The 26228-nt window shown below is 43.2% G+C and overlaps 1 protein-coding gene across 11 annotated transcripts in view; it reads right to left on the bottom strand.

Annotated features, from left to right (window-relative positions):
- The window catches only part of TANC1 (tetratricopeptide repeat, ankyrin repeat and coiled-coil containing 1), a 264487-nt gene that overhangs the window by 58713 nt on the left and 179546 nt on the right, over window positions 1–26228 (bottom strand). For 6 of the 11 annotated variants that reach the window (XM_038002078.2, XM_073019716.1, XM_073019718.1 and 3 more), the window contains 6 exons: window positions 25207–25337; window positions 23917–24103; window positions 10912–11175; window positions 5091–5213; window positions 3663–3944; window positions 2179–2330 (listed from right to left, as the gene is read on the bottom strand). In XM_038002078.2, coding sequence (XP_037858006.1) covers window positions 2179–2330; window positions 3663–3944; window positions 5091–5213; window positions 10912–11175; window positions 23917–24103; window positions 25207–25337 — 1139 coding nt within the window. The remainder of the gene's footprint in view (window positions 1–2178; window positions 2331–3662; window positions 3945–5090; window positions 5214–10911; window positions 11176–23916; window positions 24104–25206; window positions 25338–26228) is intronic. The other 5 variants (XM_038002080.2, XM_073019720.1, XM_038002079.2 and 2 more) reach the window with 4 other exon arrangements.

Below are 26228 nucleotides of genomic sequence, written 5' to 3'. Positions count from 1 at the left end.
ACGTTGGCCCCTCCCCACACCCGCACTGCATCAAGGGACACTGTGGAGAAGTTCAATAGGGACGCTGTCTGAAGAATGAAACCCGAAATCACCAAATCTCTGCCCATCACGTGGAGAGACAAGCTGGAGGAGAGAGGGAGCTGCCTGGGTACTGAGAGGAAAAGGAATCGTCCCTGTTCCAAGGGACCTGCAGCATCAGCAGGCTGCTTGTGAGAGCAGCCAGGAAACGGCCAGACACAGAAGTGTTGGGAATGGGAGGCATGCAGTAGATAGAAGAAAAACCCAATACTTTTCCAAAGGAGGATGATAGGAGAAACACAAGTACAAGGTAAGGAAGGCAAAGAAGAGCAAAACACTTGTGCCAAGAGATACATGTTTTTTGGAAGTATCTGCCTTGCTGCTGTCCCACTGGACACGGCAAGACCCTGCAGGAAGTAGGACAAGAGCCACTAGCCACAGTTCATCACTGAGGGCACCAGACACTGAGGTTAGATGCCTTGCCAACCTGACACAGATAGTCAAGGATGTGGGATTAGATCCCAGGTCTGCAGACTCTTTAAAAGACAAGTGGCAAAAGTAAATGTGCAACAGCTTTCCTCTGGCCAACCTGGAGCTGCCATGAGACTTTTGGTTTAGATTAAATTTATCGTCAACACTCAGAGGAAAGCTGGCTGGTCTCCAACTCTCACCTGGACAGAAATTAGCAGGGATACATGTGAGGATCCCGTAAGCTTGTGCAAACCATCATGAGATGTCCAGTACCACAGTCTTGCACGGCGTTTCACAAAAGCAGCTTTGCTTTTTTTTCTATGACCCAACAGTGGGTCATGAAATCTATTTATTTAGTTATTTACTTTTATTTTTTATTTTTTTGAGATGAAGTCTTGCTCTGTTGCTCAGGTTGGAGTGCAGCTGCACAATCTTGGCTCACTGCAACCTTCGTCTCCTGGGTTCAAGCGATTCTCCTGCCTCAGCTTCCCTAGTAGCTGGGATTACAGGTGCCCGGCACCACGCCCAGCTAATTTTTGTATTTTTAGTAGAGATGAGGTTTCAATATGTTGGCCAGGCTGGTCTCGAACTCCTGACCACTGGAGTGATCTGTACGCCTCAGCTTCCCAAAGTGCTGGGATTACAGGCATGAAATCAATTTAGAGCCATAATTTTTAAAAAATAAACTCAGGAATACTAGAGTATATTATAGAATATACGAATAAATATAGTTCTAAAATGCTTTAGTTATGTGGGTGACTATGTGTGAGTGATCACTAGTGTAAGACGTCTCTCTTATGTGGGTCACAGTCAATGGAGTTTGAAAATCACTGTAAGCAGGGATGGCTTTGAAGCCTGCACTACATCACTCATCTCAAATTACCCACCCATGACCAGAGGACTGTTCTGAACCAGTGGTCAGAAGCATCAGGGCTGATGGTCCCAAGAGCAGTCATCATCCAGGAAGGAGAAGGGACAGGGATCTGGTGCAGAACAGGATTCTATTCAGCTGCTCTCACCAACCTCCCCGCAGGGTCTCCTCACAATGTGTCCCCATGGCTGCTGGCTCCAGCAGCTCTCCAGCTCCACTGACTCACACCACCACTGGCCAGGGAAACTTAAGCAGCCCACTAGAAGCAAGGGAAGTAACTGCTTTAATGCAGGAGTGCGGCTGGTGAGCCAGTGATGGGTGCTGAGCAGAAGAAAAACTTCAGAAAGACCTTGATGATCATGAATTTAAGAAGGGAAAGCCAGCCAAGGAAGGCTGTATTACAAGTTCACGAGAAACCTCAGTCACAAAGCCGAGGGAACCAAAGGCCTCAGGCAGTAGAGTGCAGGGGAAGAGGTCTGGGTCAAGTCAGAAGCTCCCAATTTCCTGCTCACATACCAAATTAAGAAGAGCACATGGAGGTAAGCATGGATTTGTGGCGAGTGCACATGTTACCTTCTGCTGCCTTGAGGAACTCTCAACCCATTGTTTAACATGGATCAAGTCCACTGCCAATGTCTTAAGACAGATACTGTCATTCATACTTTTACATGGATAACTTAATCACTATTTCATCAACAGCTATACTTTATCATTAAGCAGTTGTCTCTGTTTTAAGCTCCCCTTTCCAATTTACTTCTCAGAGACCAAACTAGCAAATCTCTCTATCTGGAAGGCTCCCAAAAAACAAGAGAGCTTACCTTAGAAGCAAGATATTTCACTGCATCCTCTCTTGGTCTCTGGTTTTCAGCACTGACAGACCCAAGAGGTGTTTTAGCTGTGCTGGAAGCACTTGTGGAAGAACTCGGTGAAAGCAGCGGGGTGAAAGGAAGATCCTGAGTGGGGTCAGAAGCTGCAGAGAAAGACCCATTTCATTATGTACATCATAGTAGGAGCAGGGTGGGGTGTTGACTATATTTCTTGATTCGTCCCAGGGCATATCTTAATAAGGAAGGAGTGAACATGGTCCAAAATTCAGAGGTCCACATGACAGCACAGGTTCACCTCCCTGGAGAACAGCCATCTACTGTTTCCAGCTTCCTCTATTAAATTTTTTTTTTTAGACGGAGTCTTGCTCTGGTGCCCAGGCTGGAGTACAGTGGCACCATCTTGGCTCACTGCAACTTCAACCTCTCGGGTTCAAGTGATTCTCCTGCCTCAGCCTCCCGAATAGCTGGAATTACAGGCGCCCACCACCACGCCCAGATAATTTTTGTATTTTTAGTAGAGATAGGGTTTTACCATGTTGGTCGGGCTGGTCTTGATCTCCTGACCTTAGGCGATCCAGCCACCTCAGCCTCCCAAAGTGCTGGGATTACAGGCATGAGTCACCATCCCTGGCATTTTTAAATTTTTTTTTGAGACAGGCTCTCACTGTGTCGTCCAGGCTACAGTGCAGTGGCAAAATCCCAGCTCACTGCAGTCTCGATTTAATGGGCTCAAGCGATCCTCCCACCTCAGCCTCCTGAGTAGCTGGGACAAAAGGCGTGCACCACTATGACTGGCTAGTTTTTTATAGAGACGAGGTCTCCCTGTGTTGCCCAGGCTGCTCTCAAACTGCGGGGCTCAAGCAATCCTCCCACCTCGGCCTTCCAAAGTGTTGGTATTACAGATATGAGCCACTGTGCCTGACCTATTAAATTCTTTTGGGTCTTAAAAATCTCGCATGATTCACTTGTTCACCATGTTTAGAGTGAGTTTATTGCATATGAAAAAAACAGTAAATAGTCAAACATTTGGCTACTCTGTCCTATGTCTTTATAATTTTGGAAAATCCAATACAGAAGATGAAGGCTGTGCCAAACAGGTTCTAATGTGCTAAAAGAACTCCACATTAGACTCCATCTGAGCTTGTTCTGCCAGGAGCCCAACTCCTTGCTCTCAGGGCCCCAAATTCTCCAGAGCACTTGATCAGGCCTCACTGGCCCATCTCTGCCTGTATCTAAAGGAAGAAGGGGTTACAGTTCAGGAGGACATCAGGGAACACTGGCCTCGCCCCAGCTTATAGCTGAATACACATCATGACAGAGGGACGTATTCAAATAGTTCACTTCACACGATTGCAAACCTGATATAGTAGCTGCAACAACTTGAAGAAAATTGGTATTTCATGTCTATGTGAACAGCAATTTCCTCCATCTATCTTATGTTAATAAACTACACATGTAATTAAACACACACATACTTTTAGGTGATGAACCCGGGCTGTTGGAAGCAATCTGCCTCATGCGGCTTCCATGGCAGCTCAGGGCCACCAACTTGGAAATGATTGCCGTCTTCCCAAATCCCACATTGCCAACCACCACCGCGCCTCTGTTTTCTGCCAGTTCTGTGTTCCTCAGGTTTTCTTCTATCTGGTGAAAGAGCCAATCCCTTCCCACAAACACAGAGTCTGTTGTTATGCTTGGTACTTCAAACAACAAGGGTTTCAACAAAATGTCTTGTGGCTTGTAGGGAGCAAATCGTGCTTCAAAAGAAAAAAAGAAACATTATTTTAGAAATATGTCATAATTTTATAAACTAAGAAACTCAAATATCATTGCTCATGTGTTACATTAAATCCTTAGCTTTACCCCCACTAGGATCTGTCTGTAAGCATTTCCAATCTGGTTCTATTAATACTTCTGTAATACCTCAATTATCATACTCTGTTGGACCAACAGGACACTACAGAGTATCCTATTGAAATTACTTTCTAGTCTGGTCATGGCTTTGAGTTATTCTCAGGACTCAAGGACAAAGAGGATTAGAGAAAGCCACGTAAGGGGCCAAATCATGTCTCATGGGTTTATCTGGAACTGCATTTAAGTCGTGCTTCTTCCCTGCTATATGAATAAAACAGAAACATGTTTTCCCTAGAAATAGGGCTCTGCTTTCATCCAGGTGTGATGACACTTTGCCCGCACGGTGAGGCTGCTGTGTACCTCACACAATTGTGTTACAGGCAGACAGAGAACACGGCCAATACAGTCCAAGGGATTTTTTTTCTTTTTTCTTTTTTTTTTTTTTTTGAGACAGTTTCACTCTTGTTGCACAGGCTGGAGTGCAATGGCATGATCTCAGCTCACTGCAACCTCTGCCTCTTGGGTTCAAGTGATTCTCCTACCTCAGCCTCCCAAGTAGCTGTGATTGCAGGCACCCGCCACCATGCCCAGCTAATTTTTATATTTTTAATAGAGACGAGGTTTCAACATGTTGGCCAGGCTGGTCTTGAACTCCAGACCTCAGGTGATCCACCCGCCTTGGCCTCTCAAAGTGCTGGGATTACAGGCATGAGCCACCATGCCCAGCCTTGTCCAAGAATTGAAATAAAGCTTATACTTTGTTAATAATAAGCACCTAATGAGTGTTAAACTACCCCTCACTTCAAAATAACTTACTGCAGAATTATTTTTTCAATTCCAGAAGCAAGTTAATCACATATTTTAAGGAAGAAGCCCCAAACCGTTGAGAATGACCTCTTAGCCCACCTCACAGATATGCTTTTAGCACAAACACACACTTTCCATCATGTTATAAACACAGTTGGCTTCAATGCTGGTTATCACAGACTTTCAAAGTCACTGATTGAGTTCATCATAACCATTATTGCAGTGGATGTGAGGATAAATACCTTTAACTTCCTGTGCCCTACCTCCGGCTGTATTGTGCCACGGTAATCTAATTGACGTCCGTAGAGGAGCATTTCTCTGCCCGTCTAAATAACTCAGATCTTCCAATTTGGTTGAGCTTGTTGCTGTAATATTAAACTGAAGTTTAGTATCTTCATAGATGACTTTAAATTTCATACCTAAGTGACTATAATTTATAAATCACTAAGCAATTCAGTTCAGGTTTTCAACAAAATTTACTTAAACGTCATTTTGGTATTGTTTGCCCCAGTTTATTTTTCTGGCAGTATCAATTGAAAAGTGGTAAAAACCAAGTGCTTCTTTTTCTTAAAGTTATGTTGACTGAGTTGCCAGAATTCTCCATTATTCTTGGAAAGAGACAGAATTCACCATATATTGTTTGATGAAGAAATCTGACAATCATGTGGCACACAGCAAAGCTTCAGTACTTACACCACAAGCAGGTGGCATGCTGCTAGATTCTTCTCTGCAGCTCTGGGGAGCTTTCTGCTGTTTGGAATGCCAAACTTATTAATTAAATGGGCAGATTCTATGTGTACAATTCCACAACACCCAGAACACTAAAAGTTGGCTCAGTAGTAATAGTATAATAATATTCCTAAGCTTCGAATATGTGTAGACTTATATAAACATTATATATCACACTGCATTTTATAGGTGTATTTTTTTAATTCTAAAAATAAGTTACGTTTACCTCTGACAAAATCAGTAAGACTCATATCATGTATTTGTTATAAAGCGTTAAAAAGCCAGGTGCGGTGGCTCATGTCTGTAATCACAAGACTTTGGGAGGCTAGGGCGGGTGGATCATTTGAGGTCAGGAGCTCCAGACCAGCCTGGCCAACATGGTGAAACCCCATTTCTACTAAAACACAAAAAAAATTAGCTCGGCATGGAGGCGGGTCTCTGTAATCCCAGCTACTTGGGAGGCTAAGGCAGGAGAATTGCTTAAACCCGGGAGGCAGAGGTTGCAGTGAGCCAGGATCGTGCCACTACACTCCAGCCTGGGTGATAGAGCAAAACTCTGTCTCAAAAAAAAAAAAAAAAAAAAAAAAAAATTAAGGATCTATTCAAACATTCATACAAGTTAGATTACAAAAATAACTAGCACAAAATAATTTTGCTAATTCTCAAGAAATCTTAGAAGCAAGTATATAGTACACGTTTTTGCCTTTTAAAAACCCCTCCTGTTATTACATTGAGGAAAATCTAAAATTAACCTAATTTGGTTCATGGGTTAAGCCCAACATGAAGTACTGTTGATCTTAGTCAGATTATTATCTTCCAGGACAAGAAAATATACAGTGACTTGAGGGCAAATGAGAGCCTACAGGGAGTCACAGTGCCTGGGTAAAGGCTTCTTAGGACTGGGGACATCTTCAGTGGGACCAAGGCGCAGGGGACAGAAGTCAAGTTGGGCCACTTGTCTTCGGAAAACCCTCTGGCTGCCCAACAGGCTCTGACCCAGCATCCGGCTGCCGACCAGTGCCATCCATCCTACCTGCACCCTTCCTATTTCCCCCAACTAAGATCTCAGTCCTTCTCTTCCTCACTGTCCATATCATCCTCTCTCGCTCCTTCATTCAACAGCTACCTGGGTGGCTCCAGGCCTGACTGTGTTGGCATATCCCCTCTCACTGCATCCTCCAGCGGGCAATCCAACACATGCCCTGCCTACTCATCCTCCCAGCCAGCAAGAAACACCTGAAACCTTGACTTCACGACAGCATGCACCTATGCCTCTGTATCCTCCTGGTGCATATCCACAGTGTATACACATTTAGGTGAATACTCTATGCACATTGCCAGTTACCACACAAATCTTTCCCATTAGAAAGCCTCGGCTAATTCCTTGTCAGGGCTTTTAAATGGATCAAATGTACGGTAATCCAAGGGCAGCCTCTAGCTTCTCTCTAGGTCCTTCGTAAGCAGGGTGTATAAAACCTCCCGGAGGGCCAACAGGACTACACTGTCTTCCCCCAACCTTCTTACCTCCCTGTAGTAACACAGCTTGGAACATTTCTAGGCTCCTGCCTTAGCCCTGGGACCCTTCTCCTTACATGCCTCATGGTAAATGCACCCACTAAGGCACAGGTAGAAGGGGCAGGCAGCCATATTCATAATCTATAACTCATTTCAGAGCCAGAACAGTCATGAACATCTGACATAATGCTGCAGCCCTAGAGAATACAAAGATGCTTTAGAGCCTCAAACGTGTTGCCTATGTCTCTTCTTCCCCTGACTCCTTAGAACATAACAGTTTATAAATTTATAACAGCTGAAAGGATTAAAAATATGTGACCACAAAAGACATTCCAAATAAAGGATTGCAAAAATGCCCTAGATTGTATCTAAACAGATGCAGGAGATGGTAAGATTTCACAGGCCTGTTTTCAGATTCCCAATCACTAGAGCTTCAGCACCAAAATCTGCAACAGAGCAGCCTCAGCACTTCCACAGCTCTTGGCTAATTCTCAATTTCAAATACCATTAAGCTGAGCTGAAAGTTGCAGCAGGGCCATAGGCCACCACCTGCCAGCTATCTCAGCTTTCTGAGGCATTTTCGAAGCCACCAACAGAGGGGCCAGTGAATAGGGCAGGCAGATATCAGAGGCTGAGCTATGTGCCCAGGTGCTCCCGACCCTCTGAGCAGGAAACGTGGGCCACTCTGCCCTCTCAGGCATGCCTAAGATTCTCAGATGTTACCTGTGCAAAAGTCAGACTCACGTTCAGTATTTACCCATAAACGCTTTCAAAATCCTGAACACTACTCAGGGCCCAAAAAACCCAAAGGTAAAGCAATAATTTCATGCAACAATAAACCCACTGCTAGAATCTCTACAGTGAAATTAATGATACACTTATTGTGCACACACACACTATATCTAACATCTGGATGAGAAGCACATTTCAAGATGTGGAGGAAAGTTTGTTTTCTGGTGAGGGTGCGTTTGGTGGGGCAAGGCAGAGGGAAACATCTCTAAGCTGAACAAAGAGGAACATTTGCTAAAGTTGTGGACTAACCTATGGAAAGTCCATGCCAATAAGTTCAGGGAAATAACCAGTTTTAGGAAAACTGGATAGCAATCATGCTTGTTTCCCGGAAAATTAAACACAGTGTTCTATAATCCACTCAGAAAGTACTTTGAAAGGAAAAAAATAGTAAAAAATAGAACCCATTACCTAACTTCTATATGATTAAAACATACTTTTAAAGGCTTTTAGGTCTGATTTTAATAAAGCAAAGAGGTGTCCATGTCATGCATTTTGATGTGATATATAGTTGTACAAACCAATCCCACTCTAACAAATATCTTTACAAAGAAAATCTGTATAGTGAAATAATCTTTAAACCTAGCCAACTTATTTTTATAATCTTTGACAAAATATCAAAATAAAAAAACCTGCCACCGTACTACATGGTTAACAGACAATTCCAGTTCTTGGTAGCAAGCTCGGTAAAGGACTTTAGGAAGAAGTTCTGCACCCAACTCCCTAGGGGTCAGCCCCATGGGGAGGCTGTGAACAGAGGCCTGGCATCATCCTTCCTTTACCTGCCAATCCTCATGTGCCAAAACACCTTTCCCACCAAAAGGCAATTTGTTTACTTGGATCATAACATGCAAATACTTCTAAGAGATTTCTCTATATGGTCCTTCACATATTATTCTGATTCTTCTAACACTGAGAGTTCTCTGCTGCCCTGTTTGTAGCAGCCTGCCTTCTAATCACTAAATAGAGCTGCATAGAGTCTATACAACCTGAATCTTACTCTTCAATGGTACTTGAAAAATCTTGCCATTTCCTCTTAACTAAGGTTCAACTTCAGGGGCAGGAAGGGAGGCAATGAAGAATATACCAGACCCCTAGCTTGTTAACAGATACCAGAGAATAGGCCTTTGCTCATGTCTTTTCAAAATACGCATTTAGTTTAAAAAATATGCAGCACAGAAGAAATGAGCAAACCCATTAGGCCAGGTAGACTTTGCTCAAATCCAGAGGTAAAACCCTCCCATTCCACAGGAGGTCTAGCTCAAGGGCACACGCAGAAGCTAATGAATGCGCACAGCAGAAATCAGAAAGCTCTGCTCTATAATCACGGCAGCCTACTGGAAAAGCTCAGCTGACACCCACTGTCACTTCACATGGCAGGAGACCCATAAAGAACACCGAGCAGAAAACAGCCCCAAATGGGATGCTCTTAACACTGTTAAAATTAAGGCAGTAATGTTTCCTAATTTTAAAATAGCTTGACTAAATTGAGCACAAGTTCACTATTTTTGTTGAAGTCAATAAAGTGATCAAGTTCTGGGATAATACAAACGACCCATTCATCATAACTAGGTAAATACGGTCTAAAAGCGCCTTGGGTGCCACATACTCTGTCAAAGTGGTGGGACAGCGGTGGGAGGACAGGAAAGTTTGTGGAAGGACTATCAGTCAACTCGTTTAATGTTCTCTAGTATTTCTCTCTGGCAGACATGCCAAATCCCTCTTCTGGAACAAGGCCATTTCACTTCCTTTGAAAGTGAATTAGAGTTATGCCTCAGAACTTTTCCATTAGGGCCGCTTATTTATCAGCTACTTCAGAGTCCCATTGTAAAAAACACCCAACAACCACCAGAGTGACCCACTGCATTCTGAAAACATAGTATAAATCACAGAGAAATTATCTGGTGTAGGAGCAGAGAATCTGGGTCCCTGCATTAGTAGAAGAGAAATGTTAAGTGCTACACTGATAACAAAGAAAGACTAGCAAGTTCTTCTTTTAAATTCAGCACAGGGGCATGGAGTTTAGAACCTAGAAACCTTAAAAACAGGCGCCATAGCTCAGATGCAGAGAGCTCCTTTCCCCACCTACCTGGAGCTATAGTCATCCTTCACTATGCACCGGAGATCAGTTCCAAGGCCCCCTGAGGATACCAAAATCCTTGGATGCTCAAGTTCCTTATATAAAACGGTATAATATTTGCACATAACCTACATTCTCCTATATATTTTAAATCATCTCTAGATTACTTATGATACCTAATACAATGTAAATAACTGTGAGACTGTATTTTAAAATTATTTTTTATCGATTTTTTTCCTTGGTTATTTCTGCTACATGGCTGGATGAATCCATAGATGTGGAACTATAGATACAGGGGACTGACTGTATTCTCCTTGCTTGACACACACCTGGCAACCAGTCTGACTACTGACAGTCGCCAGCCTTTGTGCTCTTCTTTGTTCCAGCTGCTGCATCTTGGTAAAGCATGCCTGTCTCGAATATTTTCATTCCTTGATTGACAGCTCTTACTTCCATAGCTTACATTTTAAGCTGTGAGCTCCATTTTAACTGAATTGTACAGAAATTTGGCCCTCCTGCCTGTACGATCGGACTCAATTACACAAAAATAAGTTTTGTAAGTTTGGTAAGAAGTTCCTTGAGCTGATCCTAACAAACTCACTCAACAATTCCCATTTACCAGGAGGTAATAAACAGTCATGAATTTTCTAAGGCTTAAAATAACAAAAACGGAGAGGAGAGTTTTTATACTTACTTCTCTTGTATACAAAGAATTCGATAGTCCAAATAATCGATTTAAAGAATTCCAGAGTAGAAGGATCACTTAAAAACCAGTAAGTACAGCCTTATTGTGTTTACAGATTAGTAAACTGAGGCTTAGAAAAGGTAAGTGCCTGACCCAGGGCCATGAAGCTGGCTTGTGTCTGGAATGTCTTCCCATGTGAAGACAGTGAACACAGGGCACCTCAGTCTCCCTGAGATAATCCTTCCAGGGAAAGGTGTGGCCTTACCTGCAACTGAGTTGGGCCGTGGCATTATTAGCGAGCTGGAGCCCTGAGAATAAGGGACTGGACCATCTCCAGCTGAGGATTCTGCTTTGGGCAGCGTGCTCTCTGCTGACCCGGTGGTCTCCTCTTCTGCCACTGGGGAGCAGTTATCTGCCCTGCGGTCATGAAGCACTCCCTTCTGAACCCCTAATCTTAGGCTTCCATCTTTATTCCATTCCAAACTGGAGCCACTCCGGTCATCATTTTCGGATGAACTTGTAATTGTGGCTGAAATGAAAGACCAAAATACTTTGAAGGAGGCCAGGCACAGCTGGGGCTGAAGAGTTAAAACATGCACACTGCCCTCCCCAGGATCAATGGAAAGTTTTCCGGTCCACGCAGATTTTTATCAAAGTATGTTCCATACAATGTATTTTGGTAAATTAGAAGAATGTGGCTCACCAGGGGAAATAAGCTGCTAAATCACTCTACAGAGAAGAGGGGCAAGGGAGAAAGTCTGACAGGAAGATAATGAAAAAAATTGTCTAAAAAGTATCAGAGTTAAGAGTAAATTTATGTAACCTTATAATATATCCTCTCTTTTTAACAAAGATTACTCACAAAAGAATTCATGTCTCATTAAATCCCTTTGAACCTTTAAATATACTTTCCAAATTAATAACATTTGTTGGGGGTGGGGGAGCGGGAATGAACAACAGAATGTTTAATGCAGAAACGGTGCAGGAGAAAATCTTTAGAAACAAAAATACAATTATAAAGTCAAACAGAGAATTTGACCCTTAAAGCTTATAACATCTTTTCAAGATGATCCAGAGAGACTGACTTATTATTTCTTCAACGGCACGAAATGGAAAACCTTCCCGTACCCAGTGCAGGTGAAGCACGAGCATGAGAAGGTATACTACGACTGCAGAATTCACATTTAATCTCCAAGAAAGAAAACCAGCACAGAAAAAAGGTACAAAAAATCTTTTGTAAACATTTTGGCAAAAAAGCAGAAAGAACATGGTCAAAGAGCGAAGCAATAATCACCCTACTTAGTTTCTACAAAGAGTCACTTTTAATTTAAAGATGCTGAGCCATACGGGATCCCCTTGCAACCATAGGTCATCACCTGGGCCACTCACACCCCCCCACTGTTAGAACTAACGCTGGCTGCGTCCTTGAGAACAGGGGCCATGTCCACCGATGCCTCTTTCCCTATCTGGATTCCAGTCCCCTAGGCCCTCAACCCCAAGCCTGTTAAGTGGGAGTGCGCAGGGCCAAAGTGCATTTAGAACCCAGCTCCTGGATCAGGCCCCTTTAGCCACATACCAAGATGATACACACTGAATCAGAAGGTGGTGAATTAGGTCAGGGTCAGTTATTTAGGATCAAAGGGTCTGAAAGGGTTTAGAAGTAAAGACAAAACTATTTCCTTGTGGTGGCCACAGGACATCCTGTCATAATTCTGACTGTTTTTACTCCTCCTGCTGCTGCAGCCTGGACTTATCACCCTCTCTGGTTGCCTATTTAAAAAATTTCCACATAAATGCTGAAGCCTTCCCTAGAGTATCCATGGCGATCTTTTCCTTTTCTGAACAGCACAGCACAGCACATAGTAAGTGCTCAATAAATGCTTGCTAATTGAATGAATGGGCAAATGAATAAACTTCAATTCCATTTGTGGTCAGAGATACTACACTTAGAAGTTCAGGATCTGATTTTGGGTGCCCATTGTTATGACTCCCAGCATTTGCCAGTGTTCCATCAGCAGTATTAGATCCTATTTCCATGTCTTTGGAATCAATCACAGCCTTCCTTGTGTTTTTAAATGGACCATTTATATGAACATACGCACAGCAAGTATGACTCTTTCCATCACAAAAATGCCAATGGTGTTGCTAACAGCAAAAGTTAGCATTTACTGAAGGTCTGCTATATGCTAGAAGTGTGCTAATGTTTTTCAGGAATGGTCTAATATATTGGTAAGTTTATTGCTTATTAATGGTAATTATTAATGGTAATCTTGTTAATAAGCTGGAAGTATAAAAATGCAGGCAGTCCCATAACACAGATTGTGGTGTGACAAACCTTCACGTTTAAATCCAGTGTTTGCAACTCAAAATACTTTTCTCAGACATATTGTAATAAGTTAGGTTCCCAGGCTACTCCAACATCCAAGTGACAGGAAGAGTTCCAGGCAAGGGAGATAGGGAATTTGTTTGGTTTTATTTCTGTGGCTGTTACATTGGAGAGCACATATGTGTAAGTTGAAAAATTAAAACAAAAGTCAAAGTGCTCTCCCTAAGTGCCAAGCACTTCTGAATCAAACCCCAAAGATTTGAGTCCTAACTAGGACCTCAAGCAGGGGGAACAAGGACTTAGCTCACTTCCTGTTACAAATGACAGCATTGCAATGAGGACCTCAGGGACCCATGGAGTAGCTGAGGACGGCTGGGAAGGCCAGGTCAGAGCTCCTGATGGCAGGACAGGTGGAAGGTGTGGCTCTCGCTGGCAGGCATGTGCCCTACACTGTGCCCAGCATCTCATGGTGGGGGGGGGGGGCAACTCTCAGGTCCTGGCAGGGAGAAGAAGGAAAAGGGGTGGGGGAGGAAGGGCCCAGCTGCAGGAGCAGTCACTAGGAAGAGAAGTCCCAGATGGGGTAACCATTTAGAAATGAACATATTGTAAGGTCAGCGTTTATAAGAAGGAGACTAGTGAGGAAGAAGAGGCAGCCCTTCTGCTGCCCTCACAAAGTTCCTGTGAGAGATGCATTCCACAGTCCACATGTCCTAGGGTTCTCAGAGGCAGGGAGGCTGGTAAATCTGAAGCCACTCCACAAACACTCCTTCCTGGGATTCAATACCAGATGTAGCCAACACAGCTGGAAGCCCAGACACTCTCATCTTGGCTCAGGCTCCATCTGAGCCCTGAAGCAGATCCAGCTGAGCAGATAAAGGCCAAATCAGTCTGGCTTCCCCGCACAACAGCAACACCAAACATGGCAGCCCCGAAGTTCCCGAGAAAGAGAAAGCTGGTTCTTCCAATAAATGACAGGCTGCTCAAAAACATCTTTCTTTCTTCCAAGCTTACAGAAATTCAAACTCCTCATCAGGTTAACCTAGTCAGTCACTCTCAAGAATGCTTGTGGGCATACACACACAACAAGGGCAGCATCTTAACTGTGATGACTTTTAAAAAAAAATCTCTGAAAAGTGCTATTTGACATTTCCCAGAGACTGACTAATCTTTATAGCGGCTTAATAATTTAAAAATTCTAGCATTTTGTTTTTTTGGACTAGTATAGATGGCAGCTTCTGTCAATTACAGCTTGCTGTCATCACCCAAACTGAGTCTTAGCCACCCTCGCGACACAGAGCATTCTGAAACTGAGCGACTTATCAGGCCTTAAATTTCATAAAGCTGTGCCTCACAATTTAGTGTTAAATTCCATTTGGTCCCAAGGACAGTGTCTTATCTTCCTTTGTACTAGCGTACAGGGGTAGAATACTTCCAAAACACTTTTTTTTTTTTTTTGCATAATATGGGGTTTCACTATGCTGCCCAGGCTGGTCTCGAACTCCTGGCCTCAATCAGTCCTCCTGCATCAGCCTCCCAAGTAGCTGGGACTACAGGTACACATTATTGCACCTGGCTCACTTTCTTACTACAACAGGGCATATACCTGATCACAACCCATGAAAGGAGGCAGATAGGCAGAGAACCATTAACCCCGCCTTACAGAGGTGAAAGGCTCCAGAGAACCTGATCTCTCTCGATTCTCTCTCTCTCTCTCTCTCACACACACATGTACGTGTATGCACAATTAGTGGTATAGCCAATACCAATTCTTCTGATACACATAGCATATTTTTAAAACACCATTTGCTTGCACGGTGCTCAACACATAAAAGGAGTTAATTACCTGTAGCTAAAAGTTCATGAAGTCTGCCTTGTTAAAAAGTCATCCACTCAGTCATCAAATACTTTGCTCTATAAGGCTCTGAAACATGACTGCACTCTTTCTTCACCTTCTCAATGCTTTTTTTTTTTTTTTTTTTTGAGACAAGGTCTCGCTCTCTTGCCCAGGCTGAGGTACAGTGGTGCAATCTCGGCTCACTGCAGCCCCAGCCTTCCAGGCTCAAGCGATCCTCCCACCTCAGCCCCCAAGTAGCTGGGACTACAGGCACCACACCTCGCTAATTTTTAAATATTTTTTGTAGAGACAGGGTGTCGCCACGTTGCCCACACTGGTCTCGAAGCGATCTACCCACCTTGGCCTCCCAAAGTGCTGGGATCCAACTTTTCTTTACCCCTTGCCTTCTGAAGGTTCTATGTTGAATGGACACTTAGAATCAGCAAAAGAAAAATAAAACCAGTGTAGGTCCAGGACCCTATGGGTAGTTTGGTGGGATCCAAATCAACTTATAGGCTTAAATGAACATCAAGAAGAAAGCTAACTATAACCTGACTACAGCATTAGCCCAGAATTGTTTAGGAACTAAGGGCCGGCGATATCAAACATACGCCCACAAACAATTCATCAGATGGACCTTTGAGCTACAGAGAAGACAAGAGGTGAAAAGAGCAAGGGGCTTGCTGCAACCTTGGCTTCTCCCCTCTAGGGGGTCCACAAGGAGGTATGCATCTCCAGACCCGGTACCATTTTGGGCACTGGACATTTTGTCCTTATAAATATCACCTTTCATATGTGTTTTCTCTCTTTCCAGTAGCTACCAGGAAACTTAGGTGTAAAGCTTTCTGCCCACTTATAAGAAGCATACAGTCTTATGAACGTGACTCCTCAATGCATCTTTTCTCTTGCCCTTCCTAGTTCATATGTTCCTCAACTCATACCTCTGTGGAAAAAGGAAAAATCCTGGTTTATTACATGTCTGTTTTGAGTATTTCAAATTCACTGGTGAGGAATTAACTAATGATCCTTAGGAAATCACAACAGTGGCTAAGATGAATATTGGAATACTGCTTACTATATGCCAGGCTTCACTCTAAGTTCTTTTTGCACTTCAACTCACTGACTCTCGTTAACAGCCCTATGGACAGGAAAGTCCCAGAATGCCCTAAGTCCCACTGTATCCCAGAACAGTGCTCTACATGGTTTTTTTGTTTCGAGACAGGGTCTCACTCTGTTGCCCAGGCTGGAGTGCAGCGGTGCAGTGACAGCTCACTGCAGCCTCGACCTCACAGGCTCAAACTTATCTTCCCACCTTAGCCTCCCGAGTAGCTGGGACCATAGGCACGCACCACCAGCACCCCTGGCTCATTTTAAAATTTTTTTGTAGAAACGAAATCTCCCTATGTTGCCCAGGCTGGTTTTGAACTCCTGGGCTCAAGCGATCCTCCCACCTCAGCCTCACATGGTGACGGGATGACAGGCGTGACCCACCATGCCCGGCCTCTCTACACTGCTCTGATCATGCCATACTATTAAGACTTGGCATGCATCCCAAATACATGTACTAAAAATTATGTACATATACTACTTTATTATAATAGAAAATACACATTTTGAGAGGATAAAAAAAAATCACAAATGGAAATTTTCTCCCAGAACATTATAGACTGTCTTGCATTCCCCATTTTCAAGAGGAGGACTCTGTAAACAGAGTGATTTGTCCTTTCCTGGGTGGCAGCGAAAATTAGACATGAGGGCATATGTCAAGTGCCTTAGGCATCATGAATGCTCAGGAATGTTTTCCTCCCCTCACAACTGAAGAAAAATAAAGTAGCACTTAAAAAGCAAACATTTTTTAACCTCTATATTTAGCTTAGTGGTTGACAGGAAGAATTTAAAGTTAAAACACTGGACCAATGAATTAACGATCAAACAAGAAAGGAACATAATGGTCGCTCCTAAAAGTGGGTGAAAGGAAGAAGTAAATAGAAAAGGAAAAGCCCAGCACTGTAGAGAGACTGCCTCCCATGACTAACAACTTTCTAAATTAGGTTTCACCGCTGCAGAGGAAGTCAGATCAGGAAAAGATCAGAGACAAGCCAAGGCAGCGAGCGCAGAAGTCCGTAGGCCTCTTGGCTGACAGGTAGCGTCCCTCTCTTGTGCACCCATACCTCATATCCAGCAGGCATTCAGGCCGCCAGGCCACATTTTGGGTTTTCCCCAGTGTCTAAGGGAAAGCCCGCACAATGAAACCGGCCTGCCTTAAACCTTTCTGGCCAGAAATGCCAGACTGTACTTTTCTTTCCATCCCATCTAGACCCGGCCACCTGCAAACTAACCAACCACAAAGAACAAAGCCCCTGGTTCACCTGCGGTCACAGCTTTTAACCTGAGGGGTCTAGTGAAGACACTTAAGCCACCTTTCCTGGAATGCCAACAGAATGTCCCAGGTGGGACCCCTGCCCCACCCCTGCATGGTAACCTTCAGCTCCAGGGGACTTCTGGCTTCTCTTCTGCAACCGCCCAGCCCCATCCAATGCGCCACAGGACCCTGCTCCCTCTCTGGCCTTGCGCTGGGAGCTGTGTATGCTGGCTTGTGACAGCCAGATCTCTGCATCAAATTTCTAGCTTGGTGCTCACCTGTGTTGCGCAAGGCATGCTCTGCTATGACGTGCAGCAAGGCCAGGGACCCGAGCCGCACATTCCCAGCCACATTCATCAGGCCCTTCAATTGCGGAAACACCTAAAAGAATAGCTGGGAGCAGGCGGTGCTGGAGGGGGAGGATGCGACCCACCACACTGCCCAACTGAGTCTGACACAATGAAGAACAGTCTCCAGAGACAAGCCTAAGGATTTAAATAATATGACATTTTCCAGAAAAAGCACAGTGTTTTGGTAAAGCTTCACATAACCTGTGCACTGAATGCACAGACACTGGAGCTTCTCACACAGTCTAGTGACCCTTTCCCAGACTTTGGAGGAGTTCGATTAGTGGTATCATTATGCACCCACAGCATACATCTTCAATCAGAGGTATCAATCACTGTCATGTCTTAAACTCTTCTCAGTAATTGACAACTTGCTCAGACTCTCCACAGAATAGAAGACCATTTTGTAGTCCCACAAGTGGACAAGTTTTGACAATAGATGCTGTGCCTTATCTTTATTGTGCCAGTAGTGAACATGCTTGCTCCTGGTACACAGTAGGCGCCAATAAATGCTTGCTACACCAACAGAACAGTCTGAAGAATCCAACCACAATCTGAATAAAAGTACAGCAGGCTTTTTGCTGACTCAAATCATTGCCAAGAATTTCTTTCCCATATTAAGCATATTACCAAATTATATACATAAAGAAAAATTCTTCTCTTCACCCAAGAGATTTTAAAAAAAGGCTTCTATAATTAAGGATGATTTTAAAAATTACAGGCAATGTAGCAAAATGAATATTAACCCAGACTTGAAACAGTCTAAATAGTTATTACCAAATCAATTTCAAAGCATTTCAATTTAGTAGTGAGCAGGGCGATACAGGTGGCAACAAAGCAGTATTAGCATAAAATCAAAAGGGCAGGATTTACAACAAGTCAAAAAGGAAAATAAAGTACAATTAATTCATCTTTGTGTGCCTCTGCATCTGATTATCTCCCTTGGGACACAAAGTCCAGGAAATAAAAGGTCTAAAGCTACCTCTGGAATCACTTTCATTTTATAAGCCTTGCAGGAGGTAGGAGAGAGTCAAAGGAAGATAAAAGTCAGCCTGTGATAGTTTTTTTTAACATCTTAAGCAACTAGGCAGAAAAATAAATATTATCAAACTCTAGCAAGCACCAGCAGGATACTAACCAGGTGTCTAATATTTTACTGCAAGCTACTTCTGCAAAACTGTTTCTACAAAGGTATTTCCCTGTCTAAATGCATACCTGCCTCTCTTGCTTCAAACTGAGCAAGAAGAAAACAAATGTAAGCATGAGGAAAGCAAAGGAAAGGCAGTAGGAAGAGCTTGAATTCTGAGCACTTAATCACCCAGAAAGCCACCGAGCCAGGTGGAATGTGGTGGCTCATGCCTGCCAGCTCCGGTGCTGAGAGCCAGGCAGGTAGATGATATACCTGCTCTGTGTGGCAGACACACCCAGTTAGGGAGAGGCAGCCACAGTTCCCTCAGGGTCCCCTCCCTTCATGGAACTGTTCTAGCACCGCTTCTCCAAAGGAGGCAGATTCAGGACACTACAAAAATACTCTGGAGATTACACATCTCAACAGGTAAAGGCAGATTACAAAGACAAATGGAGAGACTGACTGACTTAACGGCCCCTCCCTCAGCCAGAATAAGTCCTCCCCTCTGCACATCTATCATTAATGGATAGGAAGGATTTCTTTTTATTTTGACAGGAAAGCTGGGTTTTTGTTTGTTTCTTCTCATCCAGGCTCTATCCTCTTTATTCCTAAATGCAGAAATAGCCTATTTTCTTGAAACTAATACACACACTTAAAATTTTATGATATGTACATAACAATTAAATTTATCTCAAAGCACTTTAAAACACATTAAGTGATGCTTTGTTTGAAAATCAGATTGGTTTTCACACATTCTAATGAAAACATACTTTATATTTCTTTCTAAACTAGGATTAATACAGCTTACAGTTTCCATCTGTAACAGTAGGAAGCAAGTCATATTCAAAGGAATGTCACTAAGAAAAAATGTTTTCTCAGACAAGGAAGAAACACCTTTAAAAGCATACTTTGTAAAGTTTTCCTTTTCACAGTAAGTAACTGAAAGCTATTTTATGGTGATCGGGTACAGTTGGGTTTCACATTGAGAAAATTTTCACATTGCAAATTTGAAAATCAGACACTAACTTCTAGGTAATGCCAAAGATTTTAACATGTAAAGAGTAAGGAAGTTCACTTAAAAAAAAAAGACAATCCTAGGGAATTCAACTAATCCCATTCAGCTTCGACAGTCTTCTACATGACAGAATTATTATTCTTCGAAAGACATTTATGTCGGAAGAACTTGGACCTCCTGAAAGAGGATAAAGTGGGACTTCCCTCCAGATAAGATAACACAGTTGAAACAGGGGCAGGAAGGGTTTACGAAGCCCTGGCCTCCAGAGAGGAAGACTGGAAGGGGCCCAATAAATTCTACTGGTCACTAGCCTGCCCTTTCTCCTCCTAAGCAGTGGAAACAGAACACAGGCAGGGCACCTTATGGCAGTCCTGATGAAAACACATACTTTATATTTCTTTCTAAACTGGGTGCCCAGGCATGTGGGAACACACGCTTCCTGTCCCTGCATCTGCTGGGCGAAAATATTGAGATTAAATATAACCAACATGATGCAAATCAGCTTAAAGAGTAAAGAAAGGTCCAGGAATTTTAAAGGATGGTTTAGCACTGTCTGAAATTTCCCTGAACTGCTCTGAATAAACCATGCGAATACTGTACGTGGAATCCTGCTTTGAGCCCACCTGCTGCCCAAAGCTTGCAAGGCCTCGGCAGCTGTATGCACTTTGTACCAGTCCACCCCCAAAGCCTCTGCCATTCCAACCCCAGCTCTACTGGCTGACAAATATTAAACTACTTAAAATGGAAAATTAAATGGAAAGCCTCTTCCTGCCTTCTCCAGGCCCTATGTAATTGGGAGCATGGGTCCTCACCAGCCTGTTTTACAAGCCACTGTTAGATCTTCCAAAGTAGGAAGCCAAGGTATCTCATCTTCATCTCCGCCCACTAGGATCATGGTGCTCTTGAATACTTCACTCTGTGAAACACTTATGATGCCCAAAAGCTGCCATTCCCAGGCTACACCTTATAAAAACAGGCATGTTCTTCAGATGGAAAAAGGCACACCCCTAGTCCAGCAATCACAGAACCACAACTGAGTCATAGATAATCTGCTCTGTGAAGAGGCAGTGGAACCTGCACACCCTGTATTGATTTAAGAGGAAGCTCTTCCCCTTTCTGTCCCCACCACTCCTGCTTCAAAGACCTGTGGCTACAGTCTGCCTGGAGAGGAAATTCTTGTGTCTTTCCCTTCTCCTCCCTACCACACCTCCAGCGTGTCCTTTGGCAATAGGTTCTAATTCTGCAGGTCACGGAAGAAGAGAGAACAGAGGAATGTTGTCAATAGCACTGCCTCCCTATCATCCCTTCGACAGCCTTTGCAACCTTCAGGAAAACATGGTGGGAGGCATGGTCTCCAGAGCGGGAGTCTTCTGGATGAGAGGGACTTACCAGCCACTTCCTAATTCCTTTTGCTTTCACCTCCAGTTGCCAGTTTTCATGCTCAGCCGAGTTAAGGGAACATGCTGGCTTGAGCAGAGGAAAAACGCAGCTTCAACGTCATGAAATGTACTACTCTGTCATCAAGGCAGAGGTTACAACACAGACACTGAAAGGTTTCACAAAGCCCACGAGGGATGGGGATCCTGCATAGCTTCTTTCTAAACTGAACGTTCCCTCACCCGATGCAACTTGACAGTGGCAACACTTCCCTTTCCTTAACTGATCATTTCCAACAGCGTGCTAGGAACCTAGTAGAGAGCTGGATTAATGAGACCACTGTTTATATCTGGAGAGAAAATTAAATAACAGAACAAGAACAAATACTCTGAAGGGGAATATTGAGACACTATGGGGAACATATAGGGAGGTGTCTAATCAGTCAGCTACTGGGTGGGACTGTATAAGTAATAAGAACCTCCTGCAGCTTAATCTTTCATTGACAACATACACAAAAAAAAACCAGAGCCATTTCTTTCCTCTGCTTAGAATACCTTAAAAATTGTGGCACTGTATCTCAGTGAGAAAGAGAAATAAACGAATGGGTGGCTCTCAGTTATTAGAAGTTTGGGCCGGGCACAGTGGCTCATGCCTGTAATCACAGTACTTTGGGAAGTCAAGGTGGGAGGAATGCTTGAGGCCACAAATTTGAGATCAGCCTGGGCAACATAGTGAAATATGTTAAAAAAATTTTTAATGAGCTAAGTGTGGTGTCACATGCCTATAGTCCCAACTACTCGGGAGCCTGAGGTGGGAAGATTGTATTAGCCCAGAAGTTTGGCTGTAGTGAGCTACAACTGCACCACTGCACTCCAGCCTGGGCAACAGAGCAAAATCCTGTCTCAAGAAAAGTTTGTAACTGTCAAAGCAAAAAAAAAAAAAAAAAAAAAAAAAAGATTTGGTTATAAGCAGAGGCATGTAATGCCAATGGCCAGGACGTTCAAAAGAAAAAGCCTGTCAAAACAATACTGCACTGGCCACATCCTTGAAGATAAATTATCTGTAGGAGATGAAATTTCAGAAGAACTGAGAATACTGTGAAGAAAGTCATCTGGTTATCTCAGAATAAATACCAAAGATGTATCTATGGTGGACAGCTCAGAAGAGATAAGAGCATAAGAACAGAAGTAACAGTGGGAAAAATTAGCTGAACTAGACTAAACAGCAGCTGGGGAAGCAGGGTAAGATGAGAATGGGGAATTAGCAGAATAAGCTCACTGGAAGGCCTTCAAGCTGAGTGAAAATAATTTAAATTTGCTACACAAAACTCAGTCCATGATTTATATGAAATGTCCAGAATAAGCTACAGAGACAGAAAGATTAATAGATTACTGGTTGACTAGGACTGGGGAGCTTGGGGTAGGAAAGAGTGTGCCTTCTAAAGGTCACAGGGTTTCTTTTGGATAATGAAAATGTTCTAAAATCAGATAGTGGTGATAGTTGCACAACTTTTTAAATATACTAAAAGCCATCCAGTGGTTCAAATGAATGAATACTATGGTATGTGAATTTCATCTTAATAAAGAATGAAGGCAAAATAAAACAAAAATCCACTAAAGATTCTGATTCAATTGAAAATTATGAATCAGATTATGAAAATTATGAATCACCTTCCTTAAGCTGAGGGGCCCCTCACGAAGCTATAGTGAGGTCTATACCAAAGAGCCCACAATCCAATCACAGGAATCTCACTGACCTTCTGGGGCAATCCCCAAAACGCAAACTGGATGAACCTGCTGTCTGGTTTTCCAAATTACACTTGAAATAAATCTCAGGTGACTAAAGAAAATAAGGAGCTCAAATGTCGTTCATTCCATTTGATTACATATTAACGTGGAAGCATTCAGTTCACAATAAAACAAACTATCCCTCAAAGACATGTGGAATGGGGACTCAGCAAAAGGGGAGTTAAATCTTTCACAGAAGAGCTCCGTGCGAAACTGCAGTATAATCTTGGAACAGAGGAAGGTCTGAACAATCCCCTCCAGGGGTCCCACCCATCTTTATCTGAAAGGCACCAAGCTGGAGACCTGAGTCACAAAGACACTGGAGCCCAGCTGCAGAAACATAAATGCAGTCTGTCTGAGATGGCATGTAAAAATAAAGACTCTTAAATTCCACGGATGATTCTAATATAAACCTGGGACTGAAAACTACTGGATTAATCAAAATCCTTAAATTTCTTAATTTTCTAGAGAAAGAAAGTGTGCAAAAAAGGTAAATTCAATGTTGCTCAAGTCACCTGGCAAATTGGCCTAAGAGTCAGGACTGGAACCCATGTCTCCTGACCCCCAGGCTTCAGGACAACCACACTTATTGCATGGGTGTGGGGGCTCAGGGAGGTCATCCTTAGAAAATTCTGGCCTCAAAATGCAGTCAGATCCCATGATAAGAAACTCTAGAGAACACACGCCTGAGCTATCATCAGGAAAATAAGTGACCTTGAGATTGGGCTAAGACGACGTCTTAATATGCAGGAATTTCATTGCTCTGCTGTGTGCCCCAGTGGGACCTGATGCCCAACAAATGGAACTGAATATAGAAGAGCAAAGATTTTTGTAATTTCACAGACCAGATCTGATCTGGAATTTTTTTTTTTAACAGATGAGCTGAGTGTTATAAAGTAAACATCAAGGAATGTAAAAGCCAATGCTTAATTCTCTCAGCTACACATGGAGTCAGTGCTGCCTGCAAAGAACAGAGCAGGCGCTGGCAGACTGTCCTTCACAGACCACACTAAAACCCTCTGAGGAAGTGCCTGGTGAGTGCTCTGGTTGACGAGCTTTGAGCCATTACATTACCGAGCAGTGTGCTTCTTACCTATAATTCCACTGTCCTTGCTTTCCAGGGTGGAACTAGGGCTGCTAATGGTCTCACAGGGACTTTTGTTGGCTGCCGTCTTGCTGACACAGCTATTCAAGGTTGAGCAGGGGCTATCGGTGCTAGGAGATGCGGTGCTGCTTGTTAGTGTGGAGCAAGGACTGATGCCTTGACTCAGAGCTGTGCACTGCAAGACGAACGGAAGGAGGAGTTAGCACGGCTTACACAGGATGCTTCGACACATGCTTTTGTTTTTGACGCTAAAACAATAAAACTAAGAACAGGAAAAGGGAAGTTTTTAAAAAAAAATCTAAAGAGATGTGTGTATAGATATGGATTCATGGAGCTTTATCTATGTAAATGTATACGTGGTCTTCCAAATTTTAAGAGAGCAGTATCTTTGTTCTGTTCCCCTCCTTTGTGATTTTCTTTTTTATTAAAAGGTCAGTCTTAGCAATAATTTAGTGAGAATGCACATTTGTAAAACAGAAATGGCAAACAGGCAGACTTCCTTTCATTTAAAGTCTGCAGAAGACAAATGGGTTATTTGACCTCTGTACAGAAAACCTGGGAAGTCTGTTTTTGTAATGTTTCACGAACACTGCAACCTGATTCAATTCCTCAAGATTTATGGGCTCTGCAATCAGGGGAAGGAGACTGGTGACCACTGCAGTCTCAATCAATGCATGACACCCTCCCTTGCAGCGCAGAGACCTTCACCAGGGGTAGAAGCTCCATCCTGCATTGCTATTCAGACACACACATCACATCACATCTGGGAAGTGGCAGGGTGCATGCTGCTGCTCCCTTGGAGGGGAAGTGCTCTCCTGATAGATGAACCATTTGATCTCACCTTATTTTGTCTCTGCCTCATCTCCTATAAATCTTTTCCTCACCCCACTGACTCTCCAAAATCTCAACAGCTAAAAAAGCACAGGAAAGCATATACCAAAGCAACCAGATGAGAAGAATGGTGCTATAAAGGTAAAAGTACTAGCAGCATTATGAACGCATTCTTTTAGCCTCTTTAATTCACGTAGCCATTATTCTCTGGGTGGTGACTAGAAGGTTAATGTGGACATTTTCTTATGTTCTGCTTCTTTCTGCTTTTTTCCACCTCCCCACTGCAAAAACCCAGAACCAAACTGTTGAAATAAATTTCAATACACAACAGCCCAGAACTCATTTAACTGAACAATGGTTTCCCTGCTCAAGGAAAGGGAGAAGATGGTTATTGCTTCGTTCATCCTCTGAAGAGGTATGCAATGTAGTGTCTTCCTCGGGTATTACCATGGTTTCATTTTTGTCTTCAATGGTTATGTGTGTGGCACTTGGGATCCCTTCTCCCAGTAAAAATCCCAGCCTTGTCAACAGTTCTTGAGCTGCCGGCGAACAGCTCGGTTCATTATCGGCCTTTGCTTCTGGAACAAAGAAAGAAAACAATGAAGATGCCCCTCTGGGGAATTTCAGTATTGCATCTGGATGAGTTCACACTACAGCTGCTTGTCTGGTGATTTTGTGTGTTTCTATAAAATGCGCACAAAGTTGGACAACGCAGCCTGTCCTCTAGCGATACATTCTAATTAAGGGACTGTGACAGGTTAAGGAAACAGTAAAACAAAAACTCCAAGTGCAAAGGGTGAATCAGAAGAGCCCAGGGTTATCTGATGGCAATTCCTAATTCCAAGTCATGTGAAAACAGGTACTTCAGACATCAGCTTGGGTAAGAAAAGGGCCTATCTTTCATGTTACCCTTACAGAGTACAGGGTATCCAATGCCCACAGGAGGCTGAAATGAAGTAAAACCCTAGTGGCATGCTGGTAGAGACCCAGGCTATTTAGGTGTTGGGGTAAAACTGCAATCCAAGCTCTCATTAAACAAGCCAGGGGAACGACATGGAAAATTTGGTGGAAAACTTGCTGTGCACATCCCACAGTAGTGAAAGTCAAAACCAGGATTTCGACTTGACGGTCAATCGTAGAGAATCCACGTTGAAACAAAAATTTAAAATCACAGTGAAACTTGTCCCAAGAGACAGGACCCAGTACCACTGTTGTGCATGTAAAGATGTAGAAAAATCATGCTATATTCTCAGAATGCTGCACAGCAATGCTGGGAAAGCCCAGCTTTTCTTGGGTTCTCCCTGAGGCTGGTCATCTGGTTTCTTGTACTTAAATTAAGTTGGATTTGATTTAAGGAATGTTGAGCTGTAGGTTAACCCTGTACCCCAAAAGCCCAAAGGCACTTAATTATGGCCAATAAATAAAATGATATTCACATCCTTCTAACACTTCTCTCACCTTCTAAAATC

This window comes from Chlorocebus sabaeus, chromosome 10, assembly GCF_047675955.1.
Source record: "Chlorocebus sabaeus isolate Y175 chromosome 10, mChlSab1.0.hap1, whole genome shotgun sequence".
Lineage (NCBI taxonomy): Eukaryota > Metazoa > Chordata > Mammalia > Primates > Cercopithecidae > Chlorocebus > Chlorocebus sabaeus.
The sequence above is the reverse complement of the archived record's forward strand: the minus strand, read 5'-3'. Positions and strand labels throughout refer to the sequence as shown.